Source organism: Plectropomus leopardus, chromosome 16 (assembly GCF_026936395.1).
Source record: "Plectropomus leopardus strain MGB_pleo_1.0 chromosome 16, ASM2693639v1, whole genome shotgun sequence".
Lineage (NCBI taxonomy): Eukaryota > Metazoa > Chordata > Actinopteri > Perciformes > Serranidae > Plectropomus > Plectropomus leopardus.
In genome coordinates this window covers 8,372,820-8,391,925 of record NC_142191.1, presented here as the reverse complement: position 1 = coordinate 8,391,925, position 19,106 = coordinate 8,372,820, and the positions used below count along the sequence as shown (strand labels likewise).

At 39.3% G+C, this 19,106-nt stretch overlaps 1 protein-coding gene across 4 annotated transcripts in view; it reads left to right on the top strand.

The window, feature by feature from the left end:
• The window catches only part of akap7 (A-kinase anchoring protein 7), a 63,841-nt gene that overhangs the window by 12,011 nt on the left and 32,724 nt on the right, over positions 1-19,106 (top strand). For all 4 annotated transcript variants that reach the window (XM_088089459.1, XM_088089458.1, XM_042503538.2 and 1 more), the window contains 3 exons: positions 421-533; positions 1,786-1,832; positions 3,813-3,913. In XM_088089459.1, coding sequence (XP_087945585.1) covers positions 421-533; positions 1,786-1,832; positions 3,813-3,913 — 261 coding nt within the window. The remainder of the gene's footprint in view (positions 1-420; positions 534-1,785; positions 1,833-3,812; positions 3,914-19,106) is intronic.

Here is a 19,106-nt window from a genome sequence, read left to right as displayed (position 1 = left end):
CTCTTCTAAAAATACCTCTACGGGCCTCCATCAGTCTGTGTGTGCGTCTCTGTCTGTGGGCGTCTGTCCTTGCGGGTTGTTTACTCTATGTGTTCATGTCCTTGTTCATGTGTTACGTCCAAATGAGGTGAGTGAAAAGCTTTTTGTCCGTCTTCTGACACATTCTCTGCCATCTGTGTCTGTGTGTCCTCTGTTGTGGCTTTTACAAAAGTCCATTAAGGGGATTTGACACGGCTCATCGGGAGGAAATGCAGGTTGATATTCAGCTGATGTTCCGGGCTTCAGTGCATCTCATGACCTCTGTCACATCTCTGCTGTCTGTATGTGGTGACTTTTAGCATCATGTCAACTGACAGCATTCCTCTTTGACCTTAAACTGTTGTTTTATGTAACGTTTGCTGTTGTGTTTGTGTGTTGCAGAGTTGTTGCGGAGTCGTTTTGAGGAGCAGGGTCTTCTGCAAGAAGGCAACAGAGGGTTTGAACCCCACCTCACCATTATGAAGCTGTCCAGAGCATCAAAACTACGATCTCAGGTACATACACACGCACACACACACACACACACACACACACACACACACACACACATTATATTTTCACTGAACAAAAATATAAAAGGCAACACTTCTGTTTTTGCTCCCATTTTTTGCAAGTTGAAATAAAGGATCTAAAATGCTACTTTTTCTCCACCATCAAAGGTCAGGCTTTCATGAGAATTTGGCTGAACATTCAACCTCACAGCAGGTCACAATAAAAGGCCACTTTTAAATGTGCAGCTTTTTCACACAGCACAATGCCACAGACGTCAAAATTTTTTAAGGCAGCGTGTCACTGTGATGCTGCCTGCAAGTATGTCCACCACAGCTGTTGCCCGTGAACTGAATGTTCATTTCATTACCACTAGCTGTCTCTCAAGGTCGATTCAGAGGATTTGGCAGTACATCCAACCAATCTAGGGAGCCTGCCCAGGACCTCCACTGCCTGGCTTCTTCATGTGCAAGATTGTTTAAGATCAAAATTCTTTGATTGTGCAAACCAACTGTTACATGAGCTGTCCGGGTGCCTGGTCTCAGATTTCACATGGTCTGCAGTTGTGAGGACTTTAAATGTACTGCCAAATTCTCTTTTGTTCTGGAGAAGAGGTCAACTATTCGATATTTTATTTCAGCTTGTGAAAAATGGGAGCAAATACAAAAATGTTGCATTTATGTTGTTGATTAGTGTATGTGGTTTGCAGATTTACTCAGTATGTTAGTATACTATATGTGTTAGACAATATCAATATGATTATCAGTTCTACATACTAGTTTTATAGTTTATGAGGAGAAATTATTCAGGATTAAAAGTATCTGTGGAAGGGAGAAACAAAATGACATAGGGAGTGATTCAGGGAATGTGTGACAAAGACATAAAAAGGAGGGTGAGGGGGTTAGAGGATGGAAAGATAAGCAGACATGAGCAGCGGACAGGACGGGATGGACAGAGGAAAGACAGCATCTGTCTTTTTCTCCTCTGACGCCTGAAGACATCATATCCTGTCTGGCGTCTGCCGGGTGGCGTCTTGTCTTCCTTCTTTGTGTGTGTGTGTGTGTGTGTGTGTGTGTGTGTGTGTGTGTGTGTGTGTGTGTGCGCGTGTGTGTGTTTGTGTGTGTGTGTTTGTGTGTGTGTGTGTGTGTGCGCGCGCGCGTGCGTGTGTGCGTGTGTGTGTGTTTAAAGAAAGAGCGTCCTAAAGTGTGTGATAAATGTGACCGAAACAGAAAAATATTCTCCTGTTGTGTCTCTCAGGGTATAAAACGTGTGGATCCAGGCCTCTTCTCCAACTACACGAACAAGTAGGTGCTTTTGTTTTTTCATGTGACAAAATCTTCAGGCAGCCATGTACACTGACTATTTTTAGGCCAGTGCTCTTTGATAAATGGGGACATTGTGTGATGTTTTGTGTCCATACTGCATGCTGACTATAGATGAGAGCATGACATGTCAGGCATCATAAAGTAAAAGGAGAGAGCTACTGCACTGTTTGCACAAATTCAGTTGGAACTTGTTTTAAGGAATACTTCACTCTCCAAATCATTACTTGTACATCAGTTACTCACCCCGTTTTATGTTTAAGTTGTGATGATAACTTTGTTTTTCTTGCATGCCTCCATGGTGAACGAAGAATCCTAAACTCTTAGGAGTTAACGTTTAACAACAGCAAAAATATATCAAAAAATCAGTTTACAAACTTTCACACAAGTTGTGAAGTATCATCTTAGGCCCATTTATCCAGTCATATGTTCAGTACTTCCCCAAAAGACTGCCCTTTCTGAAGGAGACCTGAAAAGTGAAACGGATCTGTGCTCTTTTAAAAACCAGTCTCCATTGACCAACGGTCTATACAGTTTGTTTGTGTTATTGTGAGAGTTTGATGAATCCAAACTAAACCTTTAACACCAAACTCACATAATAACACAAACAAACTAACTGATCGAGGCAGCAGTGGACCAGCAGCTCCTGTGTTCAGTGAGGTAAAATTACTGTTTTTGTCAATGGAGTCTGGCTTTGAAAAGAGCAAAGATGAGTTTCGCTTTTTGCACATGATACAGTTATGCTTTGATACAGTTTTTGCTGTCGTTAAACATGGATCCCTATGACTTAAATTCATCAGGAATTTTCTCTGTTTTTTGGTTCATTGTTCACTGTGGAGACATGCAATAAAAACAAATTCTCTTTGCAAATTCAGTGAAACATGGGGTGAGTAACTAATATATAAATAGTCATTGGTGAGGTAAAATATTCTTTACAGTTGTTGTGTGCACTGTCACTTTAATGTTACTTTTCTGCAGCATTAGAATCTTCTGATGAATTTGTTATTTTGAAGTATTTAACTTCTTGAGAAAAAGTTATTGATACAAAAAAGAATAATAAATATAAAACATGCAGAAAACCTCAGTTGAGTAGCCTACAAACAGTTTGGCTGTCAACAGTAAAATCTTATCTGACTGCCAAAGTGAGGACGGATACAGGCCAACGTGTCCCGTAATTTAAGAAAAAAACAGCCTCAGATATTTGCCATCGCTGCTCCATCTAACATGAATTGAGTGAAAGCAAGATGTGCCTTTACCAAAAGTTTTCCTAACTAATTTAGTGTAACACAATGTGAGTTGATATATAAATGGTCATTTGGCAAATAAAGTATACCTTTAATCAGTATTATGACATATTGGGCTTTTTGAATTGTTTAAGCCCTGATAATTTTCTTTGCAATTTTACCCTTTGAAACCTGGGCAAATTGGCAAAATTTTTTATCAAAAACACGAGAAGAAAGGAGTGATCAAACCAAAAGAAATAAGCAAGAAATTAGTAAAATGTACAGGAAAATTACCTACACACACACACACACACACACACACATGCGCGCGCAAACAAGAGAAACACGTGTTTAAATAAAACAAATGACCTGAAAAAGGCCATTTGAATTTGAAATAATTCTTTTTTTTCTGAAAAAATTACAAGTACTTGCTCAGAGCTCAAAGGTTTAAATACTTGTGAAAAGTGTCTGAAAGCAGCCCAAGAAAAGTCATGCCGCTCCAGTTTTGAAAGGGTTAAAAGTGCATCCATTTTATTTGAGCAGCATCGTGTCGCAGTGTTTCAGACCCAGTTTTGTCATTTTTATGGAGCTGAGTTTGGTTGTCACTTGTAGTTTGAGTGATCATTGCTGACAAGTAGCTGCACTGACTGATATTGGCCTTTACTACCTGCTGGAGGCATCAACGCTCTTCTCGCCGTCTTCCTCACTGTCACTTTTTCTGTCTCACTTCAACACTCAGGTTTTTTGGAGACCAGACAGTTGAGCGGGTGGATCTTTGTTCCATGTTGAAAAAGAAGCAACAAGACGGATATTACCACACTGAGACTTCACTACAGCTCGGTGAGTACACACATACTCACACGTACACACACAAGCAGAGCCTTGTTGCGTTTGTGCTTGCTGTGTATGTGGCTGTCGGGTGCAATATTAAGCCACCAGAGGGCGCTTTGTACTCACATTCAGGACAGTGCTTTTCTCCACTTTGCTGTTTTCTATAGCTTCAGCAGTGGAACAAAATCAGCATGTTTTGGGGTTGGAAATGGCTTATTTTTTTCTATCTCTGCCAATTATATTAGCTGAGAAATAATATATCTGTTGTGGAAATTTACAAATTATTTTGGAGCGGTTGTATACCATTTTTCATACCAGTTAGCAAAGCTGGGAGTGCTGGTGATGTGACTGGCAGAGAAGTGTGTTGAGTAAGATAATAAGTAATAACCTTTGTGTGCTTATCAGAACAAGGGCGTAGATTTTATTTCAACACTGGTTTGGACAAATATGAAACTTTGTGCTTTTTCTGCATCATTTTACAGTGTAAATAGTGTGTGTATCAGAAGCTATAAGAGAAGCAGACTGACCCTAATCAAACAGCATGGAGATACTCAAGAGCTCATTTCCATTTAAGACATGGCTGCCAAGTTTAGACATCACTGTCCTGCCAGTTCTTTCAAAAGTTGGCAGCGTTGTTGAATGGCAGCTCTATAATGGCTGCTGAATGAATGCAGTGCTGATGGGCCTCAAGATGCAGCAATTGGCTAAAAAGTGAATGTGAGTGAGGATATTTCTGATGTGCACTTTTCTGAAATGTGGAGAAAATGTTTCATTTTTTGTTACACTTTGATATGGACCTAGAAGATGAACTCCAGATGGCACTGTTGACCACTGTGGGCTTTGGGCTGAAGCCAGATGAAGCCAGACAGGCAGTATTGATGTGTCTAGTATCTATCAAATGCTGCAGGCTTGTAACAGCAGGCAAGGAGCCAACAGGTTATTTTATCTCTAAAAGAAAGACAATTACTTTATTGAATTTACTAGCTTTGTATGTCTGCAGATAAAACAAAAAGTCAGAATCAGAGTTTTAGCAGCCACTCTTTGTTCCACAGCATCTCATCCAGTTTGCAAAATCAACAGACCTCACAGGGACGTGAGGTGCAACAAGTGCTGTTGAGTTTTGTAAGCCAAAATCGATTGGCAGTGATAATGGCAAATTAAATATCTGCTGTTTCTAATGAGAAGAGGAGAGATGCAAAAATCATGTTTTTTTGTATCATTTAATCATTAAACTGCTTAGATATGATTCATAGAGGCACGCATGGGGGAAGAGACCTAAGTAGAATTTTGAAGAGGAGAAGGTCGCATTTTCAGTATCTGAGGTTGTACAGTAAGACCTAGTCGACAAGTTGAAAACTGAGCCTTTTTTAACGCATTTTGGCCTTCTGCCCAAACACAACCGCAGTTGTAGGTCGCTGAAAATGCACCTTTTGTAAAACTCCTTCCAGGGTGAACATTTAACAGTGAACTCTGTTTTCAGTGTTGTTGTGTAGAGGCAAAAGAAAGATTTTATCAAAGCGTGTGCTGTTATCTCCTTGGTGAGGCATCACAAATGAGGTGACATTTCATGCAGTGGTGGACGGGCTAAACTATTGCTGGCTCTGACCTCACCAACAGGACTTTTTATATTTTTAAACATGTATGTACAGTTACTCTTCCACTATATTGAGGAACAGAGGCATCACAATAAGCTACGGGAGTCCCTGCTCTAGATAGCTTTCTGGTTATAGCTTTCTTTTTTTTTTCTTCAGGCTTCTGACTGACCAACATCTTTTTGTGGCTTTAAGGTTGGAGTCATATTACCGCCTGTTGGTTTAGCATGCTCTTGACAGTGCTTTAGTTTTTACATTTTCAGTTGGACAGACATTTTTTACTGCTTGTGTGGACTAGATTTTTCTGAGAATGATGGAGGGGAAACCCTCTTGTAAAAAATTCCCTAAGTAACTGAATGTATGAAAACCTAATTATGGCTGCCCCATGAGAGTCAGAGGTTTTGTACTTTTGATTTTTTTTGGTCTCCAGATTTTGCTACAGAGTGAGCACTCATAACTTTCACGCTGCTCGTGGGTACAGTCAGCTGCGTACTTGGAAGCAGCTGCTTGGAGGAAAAAAGGCTTTGACATTATCTTCCTCCTGCTTAAAGTGGTGAATTTTAAGCTCACAGCAAACTCACTCAATATGATACAGTCTATAACTTCTGTTTAATATCTAGTGTCAATTTGATTTGACTGACATAATTGCGAGTCGGGTACAGCCCTAAACCTAATGAGTCTCTGCTCTCAGTAAATTAACATATTAGTGCTGTAGTGTAACTTGGTGCACTTACGTAGATTGGAGGCAAGAGTGGTGACCTTTTTCTCCTACACACCAAACATTTAGAAGAACATGAACCATGAACCATGTCATCTATTTCAAATTTAGTGTAATGACAGGGATTGTATCTGCCTCCAAGAAGCCTCACTTGAGGATTTCCTCTCTGAACTACTTGCTAGCGTGGCCTGAGGTTACAGCCAGGCCAGTCTTCTGATGATCACAACCCTAAAAGCCACCAGACAAACCAAAACGAAAAATATTATCATGCTGCCTTAAGCCAAAAGAACGCTTGGTTTTGTGCCTTTTAATATTTGGTCATAGGCTGGGGCAAAATATTTAGTGCTAAAGCAGCAGTTTCAAAGGAAAAAAGTCACCCTGAATGTGCCATTTTAAAGTCTTAGTAAGGAAACTGGCTTATGTGCATTTGTCTCTCCGGATCACCAGTAACAACATACATGAATAAATTATTACACTGTTACCATGGAGTTAACAGGATTAGTGTATACCACCAAGTGCACATAAGCTTCTTGACGGGAACTCCCTAAATCCCACTGTCAAGCAGCTACACTGATTTTTGTTCGTGTGTGTTGGTGTGTGTGTGACAGAGGCTGTCAGCGTGAGTGGAACTAGGCTGTCACAATGTTTTGTGGATCACTGGGCTGTCTGTGAGAAACAAAGAGCGACAGTGTGTGAGTAGGAGTGAGTGACAGAGCGACGGGGATGTTTACCTCACACTTATCGTCATAAGAAAGCTTGTGTTTTTATCAAGTGTTTTTCACAACAATATACATATTAATGCACGCACAGGATGTTAAACTGAGCGCTGAATCCAGTTCTCTTAGTGTGCGCGGTGCAGCTCAGTGTGGAGGGTTTAAGCTGCTAGGCTTGCTGTCTGTGAATAAGAAAGAAGTGTCTTTCTCCCTAAAGCTTATAAGTTACATAATTTTTTTTTTTAAACCAAGTTGGTGTGAATTTTGAAATAAGAAATAACACAATTGTCCTCTAAGAGGAACTTTTGCCATTACAAGATTTTGGTCTGGTGTGATATGTAGTTTATGATAGATATTGTTTGCAGCCTTGTATTGCTTTGTTACTGACATCACTGAGTCAGTTTGACGACTTTCACTTTACTTGTGCTACTGTTACACTATACATGACATAGGTTTTTGAAGGTGTAATCTAACTATAAAGCAAGAAATCTCTGTCCGCGAGTGTGAATGTGTTTGTCAGACCTCTGCATATGTTGAGAACTGTTGATCTGATTTACTTCATACTTGGCGGTTGTGATGTTGGGGACCCAAGGATGTGCATTGTCAAATTTAGTGCAACTGGACACTCATCACATTCAGTATTAATAAACTTTGAATAAAATAGCAAACACCTTCTGTACCTCTGTGCTGCAGCTGGGGCGGGGCTTTGTGCAGGATGTCAGTTTTGGACCGGAAGTAGCAATGACCCTTGGTGTATTTCTTTGCTATATTGACTTGTAACCAGGGGTGAAACGAGGCTTGTACGGTCCTTGTACGGTCCGGTACTCCATGCTACTAAAAGATTCAGTGCACTGTACAGGGAAGAGGGCACAGCAGCTGGCTTACATGGGACATGCAGACACACACAGAAGTAAATAATAATAAGAAGAATACCTTTTATTTACGAAGCACTTTTCAAGGTACTCAAAGACAGACAAGAGTACAATGTGAATTAAAAACACACACCAGCAGGATGAACTTTCACATCCTAAACTCATAGACCTAGATATATTTTTAGATCATCAATTAACTGACCCAGTAATTACAGCACTGATTGACAATGTGAAGAAAAAACTGGTAGCACTGATTTAGCCAGATGAACTTCACGCACGAGTAGAAGTGGACTGATTATAGTGGAGAACTTCCAAAGCTTACCGTAGTTTTTAGATTGATAAAGACATTTTTTAGGAATGGAAAACAGCTGCTGTGCAGATGGTTGGAATATAATCTATCTAAAAGCTGATGGTCTAAGAATGGTAGAGCTGTAAATTTCTGAGTATAAAGCCATGATAAACCTAACTGCTCTGCCAGCACTCGACAATCTTATTGCTCAGTGTAGACCGTGACTCAGAGGGGAATAAAGATTTTTCAAACTGCGCAAATTACACCTGAGGGAGTACTACCTCATGGTTAGTTATTGCCGCATATATCCTCCTCTACATCCGTGTTCCTCACACTGAGGTTCAGTATGCTTTTTCTGGTGGTGCACAGTGGTCACTGTCTGATTATGTGTTAATCCCATAATCCACAGTACAACATAATCCACAACGCAGCCCGTGATACACAACCCAGTAGGGTGTGATTGTGTGTTGGGATGGGGGAGGGGGACAGAGTATAGACAGTGAGAGGAAAAAGGTTTACAAGAGGTTTTCGTTGGATATATGTGATCCCATTAAAGTTATACCAACTCTACCAACTCCTGAGGAAAGTATCTGTCTTTTTAGATACTCTGTTATGTCCAGTGGATAGTTGATAACTGTGTCTATCTCCTGTTTGCACCTCAGTAAGTAGAGCACAGTGGGTCTTGTGTGCGTATGTGTCCCCCCGTTTTCTGTAATCATTCTGTTCACCTCTCTAAATTCAGACTTTCTTGGGGGTTCACGAACGCAGCACAGGCGGCACTTGTCATGAGTTCTTTTTTCCCGTAGCAGTTTGAAGAGTTTGAGGAGTTGGAGTTGCAAGGTGGGTAATTGATATTTTAATCCAATCAGACTTTTAGACCCAGCATAATGAACTGTTAAGTTTCACTTTTAATGCATCTGGTGTTCTGCTGCTCCGTCTGTGCCCAGAGTGTGTGCTGTGCTCTGAGAGTGTGTTGCAGTCATTAACCAAATGGTATTCCAATAGTGCTCCTAATGAACAGCCCAGCTCCATAAAATCAATATGTGGTGGCAGATGTTTACATTTTTGGCAGACCACCAGAAATAAATGAAAATGTGGGAAACCTTTCAGTTACTCAAGATAACACACAGATGTTGTTTTGAACAGTTTCAATTTCATGGTGTAGTTCAGTAGAAAGAAAATAGTTCCTTCATGGCACAAGTTTTTCAAATGTTATTTTGGCACTTTGAGCAACACAAGCCGAGTGCCATCTAGTTTCATTATATTGGAGAGAAGGCAGACATCTCTACTACAAATATCTGCAAGACTCTGCAGCTCACATATAAACAATCTAGATTGGTAAATAGCACTACATGTAAGAGGAAAAATCTGCATTTCTGATTTTGTGGTGAACTGTCCCTTTAAGTCCCTTGGGCCAGACAACTAAACAGTGAGCTATTAATCACTATAAAACCTGTTAGAGCTTCAGTGATATTCTCCTGCTTTCTCGTCTCTCTTGTGTATTTCTCCTCTGTTCTGTATACTAAAAAAGGAAATTCCTTGAAATATTGTGTTGCCACTTCTGTTTAGACAGACGGACGAAAGTTTATATCTCAGAACAAAAACACACACTTAAGTCTCATTTTATTCTTTTTCCACACTTTGCTCTGCTGGATGTTAATGTAAGCAAAAGAATGGAGGTAATTAAAAACGGTGCGTCATCACTCGTCATGTCACTTTAGAGGGTACTTGTTTGGAAAAAATAAATGTTTAAACTCCTTTTGGTAAGCCCGAAAAGGCCAAAAACATGTTGACTGAGAAATTTGAAAATGTCGTGACTTTCATAACACATCCCTACTTGTTTGTGTCTTTACATTAACAAACAAAGAGTCGGTGTGACATTTCCAGTTGATCTGTAAAGTGGAGATAATGCTCTTCCAGTAAAGTGTTGGTGAAGCTCCTGTCATGACCTATTGGTATTTACAGTATCATCCTTAGCTTTATATACAAAAATGCATCTATATTATACAGGCATAAATATATGCGCACACACACACACACACACACACACACTTACACAAATCTCCAGCACTCAAGCAGCGTGCACACATGGACAGATGAAGGTGGTTTGTCGCTCTGTGACCTTTTGGTATTTTATTGAGATAAGGGGACTCACTTCTGTACAGACTGTGCTGCTTGGCTTTTTCCCACAAAGCGAGTTGTTGGCAGAGCTCGTTTTCCAGTTGCCAGCCACCAGTGCCAGATGACGCAATTTCCTAATTTGCATTTGAGTGGACTAACATCTTTCTGGAGAAATACTAAAACAGGAAACTGCAGCTTTAGAAACATCAATGTTGAGGAGTTAATGGCTTTTGGGCAGTGTTCAGGTTTACCTGAGGCCTTAAATGTAAAATGTAGTGTAAAAATATGTAGACATGGTGAAGTCTTGTTGGAGATGGTTTAATTTTTTAAGAGTCAATGTGCACTAGAAGACAGGAAAGGGCTTCAAATGAAAGCTGTTTAGTTGTCTAAATGTCAACAGTGAAACAGCATCTTGCTCCCTAATCTGAGCTATGAACACAAACCATAAACCTGCATAGAATTGAGTGTATTTTATTTCAAACATTAAAGAAAAATAAAATAAAAATATATATGTTAAAAACACCATTAACCAATAAATAACAGTGAACACATACAGCCAACTTTAAATACAAAATTAAAATAAACATTTCATGCCTGAAATGGAGTAAACAAGTCTGAGGAAATATCTGCTCTGCTTTTATAACAATAGCATAACAATAATTATGTTGCTTTCAGTATTGAAAGAAACCTGGGGGGGGGGATTAAGTGGATAAAAATTAATTGGCTTGCTAAAAATCTATGTGAATAACAGATTTTAAAAATACAATTTCTAGCATGAGCACTGTAGTGTTACTGTTAATAATTTCCTGGGACTCAGCAGCTCATTTGCAGTCTCTCCCCTTTTTCTCAGTATTTTCTGAGCTATTTCTGTTTCTGAGGACCTCTTTTACTGTAAACAGCAGTGATTAGCTTCCTCTTGCAGCAGAATTTCTTGAGAAACAACTAATGCTGGCCTTAAACCAAACAACTTTCCAAGCAGTTTCACTGGCATAGACAAAGTTCAAAGGTTGGAATAAAATCATGAGGGTTTTGCTGGAGTTGTAGCACGCTCCTGTGATCTCATTCGTTTCGTGAGGTCGTAATAAAATTTAGTCCAAGCCGTCTCAAGTCTTTTTCTCATCTTGACGTTCCGACAAAATAAAAGCAACATTATTGTTAATTTCTTAGCCGTGGCTTATGCAGATACAGGTGTTTAATAATGTGAAGATTGTCAACAACAAATAGTTGCACTCTCTCCTGCACCAAACAGGAAACAGCAACTGGATAGACAGTGAACATGGAGGAAACTCCAGGGAGTCGCAAGAACGTGAACAGGTCTCGGTTGTCTTATTCTGTTAAAAAGGACGAGGATCTGGTGGAGTTGAGGAGGGAACAAGAGTCTGTGTTTAATTTTGCTCGTATCTGATCCATTAACTGGCACTTACTTTGTTCAGAAATCTTAATTTTTGATTCAACGGAGGCTGCTAGTGAGTTAAATGCCACAAAATCCAGAATGTAAAGTTTGTAAATACAGTTTATCTTTATAGTTTATGTTAAAGCCGAATTGACAAGAATACTGTCAACATGTGACACCTTTTATCTGTTCGTACGTCATATTTCTAAGAGGGAGTTTTGTGTGATTTTTTTCCACCAGAAGCAGACTGGAAAATAAATAAATAAATAAATAACAGTGATCACATACACCCAACTTCAAATAAGCAACTAAACTAAACATTTCATGCCTAAAATTGAGTTGAAAGAAACAACATGCATGTCTAAGAAAAGATCTGCTCTGCTTTTATAAAAACAGTACTAAAAAATAATTTTACTGCTTTCAGTATTGAAAGAAACCTGGCAGGGGGAACTGGATTAAGTAGATAGAATGGAAAATAATAATCATAAAAGAAATCTAGATTTAGTCTTGCAAATAGTGACCCTGCAAGATCAGACTTTTACAAAATTTTATAATGTGTGACTAAAAATTTCCATTTTCTTTAGACATGAAAGGGTGTCAGTGTACTAGGTAACATATTACCAAAAAATTTTAAGATCCAAAAAACAGTCAGCTCATCACGACTGGCTCTGTTTCTAATAATTAATTTTACAGAATAGACACTAAACTCCCTCTTTCCTTTCCTCCTACTCTTCCTGTCTCCCTCTTCTAATTCATTAGAGTGAGAGGACATCTGAATTTCTAATTCATTAGCGAGGGCATCTGAATAAGGCCTTTGTTGTAGTTTTGCATATATCTCTCTCACACCACAGTGGTATTGCCAAAGTTTGTTTGATGACAGCAGCATAGCACTTAAACAAGCGTGAGCCTTTGCTAATTTCAAAGCTTCAAAAACACAGCAGATAATAATTTCACAATTGAAGGAAGTGCTCTTTGAAGGGACGAATTATTAATGAAACTCCAACAGGCAAAGCGTTATTCTTAGATGGAAATTAAAAAGGTTTGAATATATGTGTATGTCAAAAATAAGAGCTTCCACCAGTATGATTTTTGTTGTAGTATTTTAAATGTATAACTTTGATATAACTTTGACAATTTTCATGTTTTAGTTTAGTAAGAATATCCATCTGTGACTGGTATTGCACTGCCTTTTTGGACGTCTGTGAGGAAAATATGAGAAAAGCGAGCGTAATGTAGTGTATCCTGCTCATACTCCATTTTCGTCATATCATTAAAAATGTCATAACTACCAATTACAAGATTGCTATTCAGAGTCTGAGATATTTTCAACTTTTTTTTCCATATAGAGAGAGAGAGATCAGGTTTTTTCGGAAGTATTACATGAGTGCAATTTCTTTAAGAATTTTATTCTGTGAATGTAAAAGCCAAGATAATAACTACATTTATTATGTACTGTGCAACCAAAAAGCCAAACTCATGGCTTCAAAACAGAGTCCAAAACAATGTGTGATGTCATGGTTGCTACATTCATAATTTTAGACAGTCTATGGGCCCAAGAGGTGTGACAATTGCTTGTTTTATCCGTTGTTGTTTATAATGGTGGAAGACAGCCGCCAAAGCATCTGGGACACAAAGACAAAAACAGCTTCACACATTGCTCCAGAGAACTTGGCTGAGGCTGCTGCCAAGAGCGCCTGAAGAGTCCTAAAGACGCCTCAATAGCAACAAGTCCCTGCTAGTGCTTTTTAAATATTGGTAAAGCGAGAACAGCAAAGCCTGTGCTTCAGAGACTAGTGTCTTATCTCATGTTCTAAATCTTCTACATTAAGTGCAGCAAACAATAAGCACCTGACAACTGAGTACTTGCAGTAGTGATTGTTAAGAGGACAGACGAAGGGCTGAGATAAAGCAGATGAGACAAGGAGGACATCAGGGCAAAGGCCAGAGAAGAAAAAGAAAATAAAGCAACAGTGACTGAGCAGATCGGAGGATGGACGGGCAAGTGAGGGAGATCGAAGAGGATGGAGGACGGAAAAAGTGAGATTAAACAGGAATGATAAACGAGCATGAGGAGAGAAAGAAGAGACGGAGGAGAGAAGAAAGGACCAGCACAAGCAGTGGAATTAAACGGATGGCAGAGATGAGACGAGCAGATAGGGTGGCCAGACAAACGGCGGGAGAAGATTGAGAGTCTGAGCAAAGGTGACATTAACAGACGAGCGAATTGAAGTTTGATATTAAAAGGAGGGGCCGACATGGGTCAAACAAAGAAAGAGTCAGGCGGTGCGATGGAGAGAAAGGGAGAGGAATAATAGCAGAGAGGAGAGTGGGGAAGATTGGATAACGGTTTAGAAATGGAGAATTGTCCCTCAGGTTTTCTCTGTCAGATGTGATGAGAATAAGCCGAAACAGAAGTGAAATATTTTTCCTCCATCTGTTTCTCTGTCTGCCTAAACATTTTATTCCATTGTTGATCATTTTGAAGATTTATTTAGCTGAGCTCTGTCAAACATTTCAATGAAAACTAATCAACTTGTCCTGCTGCAGGACATGAAACTAAATTTAATCAAGAAACATGTTTTTTTTTCAAATACATTTCAAAGTCCTCATGTTAAGAATAACCCCAAAATTACTCTCATCTGAATCAAATCCAATAAGAGGCTACGTAATAATGCAACCAACCTCAAGATGTGGTAAAAATGTAAACCCGCAGCAGTGAACATAAAACAAAAATCCCACAGCCGTAAACCGTATGATTGATTCAGAGAAGCTTTAACAACCTGAACAGTCTGGATGGGAAAATCGAAATACCACAGAGCAATCACATTCAACAGCAGCAACTAACTGAATGGTTAGTTTGTTCTCTGGAGCATGAGTGAACGCCCACAGACCACGAATGCATGTTCACGAAATCGATTCATCGCAGTAAATCAGTGAACAGCATATTAAGGCCTGTAGTTTCCACTTTGTGTGTGTGAGAGAGACAGATACTTTAGAGAAACAAACATGCTTTAAAAGGCAATTTTCCCACCCAAAGCTGCAGCTATGACTAATAAGAGTGGTGTTCTAGTTGTCTGGGGAATTTAATGATAAACATTAGGGCCAATTCTTAATTCAATTGGAAAAACTCGCCTTTTGCTGAACTCCTCATAACAATGAAACAGTGTTTGTTTACCAAGCCTGTTTGTTTTTGTGTTAAATCCAGGCTGTAATATGTGATGCATATAAATAGCCATTTTTTTGTCGTTTGGAATAAAGTGGACCTTTCATGCTTTTCCTCATTTTCTGTCATATACTGTTTTAAATAGAGTATTCCCTAGCTTTTGTCTCTTTTTCCTTGGAATTTGTACCTACAGTTAAAAAAAAATCTAAATCCACTAATTTCTTGCAATTTTTGGAACATTTCTTACCAACTTGCCTTTTTTTTCCATGTTTTTGAATGAAATCTCACCAATTTGCTTAGAGTTCAAAGGCGTCTGAAAGCAGCACGGGAATAGTGATGTCTCTCCAGGTTTCAGAGGGCTGGTGTGTGGGGAAAAAATGTCTAGTAGAAATGCTAAAATGGCAGGCATGTCACACACACGTCTTAACATTATTTATAACACGTTTTTGTTTTTGTGCTCATACAGCATGGTGTTTCCATTCTTTAAGTGCTGCAGTTGCATTTACGTGTTATGCTAAACAGAAAGCCACATCACCAGAGCAGACTGAAGCCTCTGTTATCCGCAGCATGCAGTTGTCTTATGCTCGACGTGTGCATAACCTGTCTTGTGACTCAGGCAACGTGAGTCGACCGTCAGTTGAACAAAGTCAACACTGTTGCAGTGTTTTCTTCAGCCGTCTCTCTCACTGCATTGTAAGCCCTTTAATGAGAGTGTGCCAAAAGTGGCTCCTAAACATTTATTCACAGACTTGCACAAACATAAATTTCGACTGTGTTTATTAGTCCCCAAGCTTTTGTTGTTGAAATGGCAGGAAAAGGTATGAGCACGGGCGAGTTAAAAATATCCACATATGACATGTTGTTTATAAAAGCGCTACCTGGTTCTGATCAGTAGCTTTGGATAATCATAACAATATCCTGATATGTACCTCCAGTTAAAAGGACAAATCAATGAGATGATGCCTGTGTGTGTGCAGGAGTGACGTGTTCATGTACACATACGGCCGTGCTAAAATCAACGCTCAATAGCAATTCTGCCTCATCAATGACAACACTTAAGCCCTACAAATAGCAGTCATCACGGCTGTGTGTTTGTGTGTGTGTGTGTGTGTGTGTGTGTGTGTGTGTGTGTGTGTGTGTGTGTGTGTGTGTGTGTGTGTGTGTGTGTGTGTAAAAAGTGGCAGCTGTGAAATAAATGCTGCTGTTGGGGACAGGGCTCCACTGTCTCCTGACACAGCTGAGCTCAGTGCCTAATGCACTACAATATATGTGGCTTGTGTGTATGTGTGTGTGTGTGTGTGTGTGTGTGTGTGTGTGTGTGTGTGTGTGTGTGTGTAGGTTTATTTTCTTTCACATTTCTGTCACTCTTCACACTCACCTCCCCTTACTACCACCACCACCACTACCACACCCCACTCCTCCGTTTGTAATCCTCCATTAATGTGAAGAGTAGAGGTGTGTTTTTAACGAGGCCTCCTCCTGAGTGTTGTGCACATGCAGCTACAAATAAGGGATTCATTAGATTTGTCATGGACTGAAGGGGGATGTTGATCGAGAGGGCTTGAACCAAAAGGCCTTCTGGTATAAAATTAATGTTTCTTAAGAAATGGTTTGGGCTCTTAGCGTTAACCCATTAATCGCAATGCAAAAAAGGTCTGTACTTGTAGTGTTTTTTAAAATTTATTTGTTTGTTTTTGTTTTTTAATCGCAGTATTCACCGGCCAACATTTCTATCTTTAGGAGGGAAGAAAGGACTGGAGCACGCTGATCAATTTTAAGCCTTTAATGGTGCAAATGAGGCATGGGCAGTTACTTTAAGTTATTTTTTCATACCTTTCTGAAATTTCATCTTGGCACATGGTATACAACAGGATTATTGATGTGCAGCTGTAGTCTGTCAGCTTTGACTCTGGTAAAGACACAGTGGTGTTGAAACGTTCCTCTCCTTTTTGCACTGTTAAAGACTGTAAATTGGGTGCTCGTGTCCTTTCTTCTCCCCCCAATAAAGTCTCTGTCCTTGAGCTGAGAGGCATATTGTTAGACAATGCTCCAGGAACCGTGCGTCAACTGAAATAACCTTTTTTTGTTGGGGCTCCTTTGAATTTCTTTCCTTTTTTTTATAATTGCGCCAAAGAAATATACTGGACAGGTCATTGAACAGTTGAAAGAGAATAGTAACATTGATCCAGTAAATCTCTTCTGGGATTTACTGTGCTACATTTATCTATCTATCTCTCTCTCTATCTATCTCTGTCTTTATGTCTGTCTGTCTGTCTTTATTTCTGTCTGTCTGTCTGTCTGTCTATGTATCTGCCAAATGGCATTAATCGCAGAATTTCAGTAGTTAATCGCGATTAATTCCTTTTTTTAAAATCACATTTTCAATTCCACTATTTTGCATTGCACTGTTCAGATATCTTGAGGTCAGAAGTCAAGGGACCCCTGTGAAATGACTATGCTGTTTTTCCATTGCCAAAATCTTGCCTAACTTTGGAGTGTTATTAAGCATGACATGGATGGTATCACTGGATTCTTCAGGTCTTGTGTCATACACCAGTATCATCACTCTCAATTCAAATCCAGCCCGATACATTCTCTTAAAGATGGAAAAGTTGGCAAGTGATTAACAAATTAAAAAAAAAAAAAATGAATGCATTAATTACAGACCTTAATTGTGTCGGGATTAATGCCTTAACGCTGACAGCCTAATATGTGTGTGTGTGTGTGTGTGTGTGTGTGTGTGTGTGTGTGTGTGCAAAGAGCTAATAATAATAATAGATAATTGGAATCGCTCTTTTTTTTCAAAATTTAAAAACATGACCACAAATTAGTTTATATTTTTTACTCATAAATGCAGCAGATACACTCCATTTTACTCCCCTTTCATTAAGCAATAATCCTCTTGCTACTTTATTTAATTAACTCAAACTCACAGATTGATGGTCTCTTTTGACTCTTGAGTTGGCCACCATCCACTTCACCAGCAGTAGACTAATGGATGAAGCTCAGCATTTTTTTTTCTCTCCTCTGTCAGAGCTTTCAGTCAGCAGCTCATGCTGCCAGACTGAACCGAGCTCTGACTGTGAGCGCTCGTTTGAGGCCATTACATCAGAGTGCAGTGCTGACGCTGAGCTCAGTGAGAGCAGGAAAGTCTGTCTTTTTTGGACACCACAGCATGTTAGATCAAAACTGCTCATCTAATTTCATTATGCAAATATGCAGGTGACACTGCCACTATTGAGACTGAGAATCGATCAGTATGAGAATACAGATAAACAATGAGAAAAATGAGAAGAAACTGCTTATGACTAATCAGTTATGGGCTTGCGGCATCTATGGCTGCACTTAAACACTGAATTATTCAGTGTTTACTTTCAACAGCCTGATGTTCATATGTTTTCACAATGTGTCATGAGGCATTTAAGACATGTGACGTGATTAGACCAAATGCGGATAACCAAACAGATATCAGGTATCAGCCATTACTCTGTCAGGAATCTGTTGGAAAAGTCAAAGGCAGGACTCGATTTAGTTGAGGTAGTAAACTATCAAATTAATATTCCTACAAGTGCTGTTATAGGAGGTACTTTTATGCTTATTTTCAGGGTCATACTTGTATTTTAAGTTTCTACAAGAACATTTTAGCATGTTATAAAGTAAAAAAAAAAAAAAAGACACTTCATTTTCCTTATACTGTCGGTGCTTGAACCTGTATTCACCCTCTGTCTGAAATGTTCGTGTAAGCATCTGTCTCTTTAAGCCAGCCTCTTGAAAAAGCCCAGTCTGCTCTGATTGGTCAGTGTTTCTGGGTTTTTCACATCTCGGTGTTTCTTCACCATTGTTGCAATTACATGTTTCTCTGGCGTTAGTATGTAGCTACTTGTAGCACTGTACAGCAAATTAACGTAAAGGAGAAGAGCGGCATTTTTTATTGTGAAAAATCCCTAATAAGACCTTTTAAACACATCTGACCATGTGCTAACAGGAACATGATCTGAAATCAAGAAATTAACATCAGCAGCCAAGATGACATGTTTCATGCTTGTAGCTATCTTCAGCAATGTAGGCTACGTAAACACTTGCAGTGGCGAGCCTGGAGCAGATGGCCATGTAAAGAAACCTGTAATGAGCTAATGTCAGCCTGTCTCCATTGTAGGGAAAAAAAAGTTAAATGGCATAAATGACTTAATGATTAATGAATTATTGAATTATGGATGAATGAGAGGAGAAGCAGAGTGCAGAGTGAGTGAATGAAAATTTTTAGATCGGCAGATGTTTTAATATAAATGATTGTGTGGGAAATTGTGAGTTGTGTTTGTAAACATATAATTCAAACTTTTT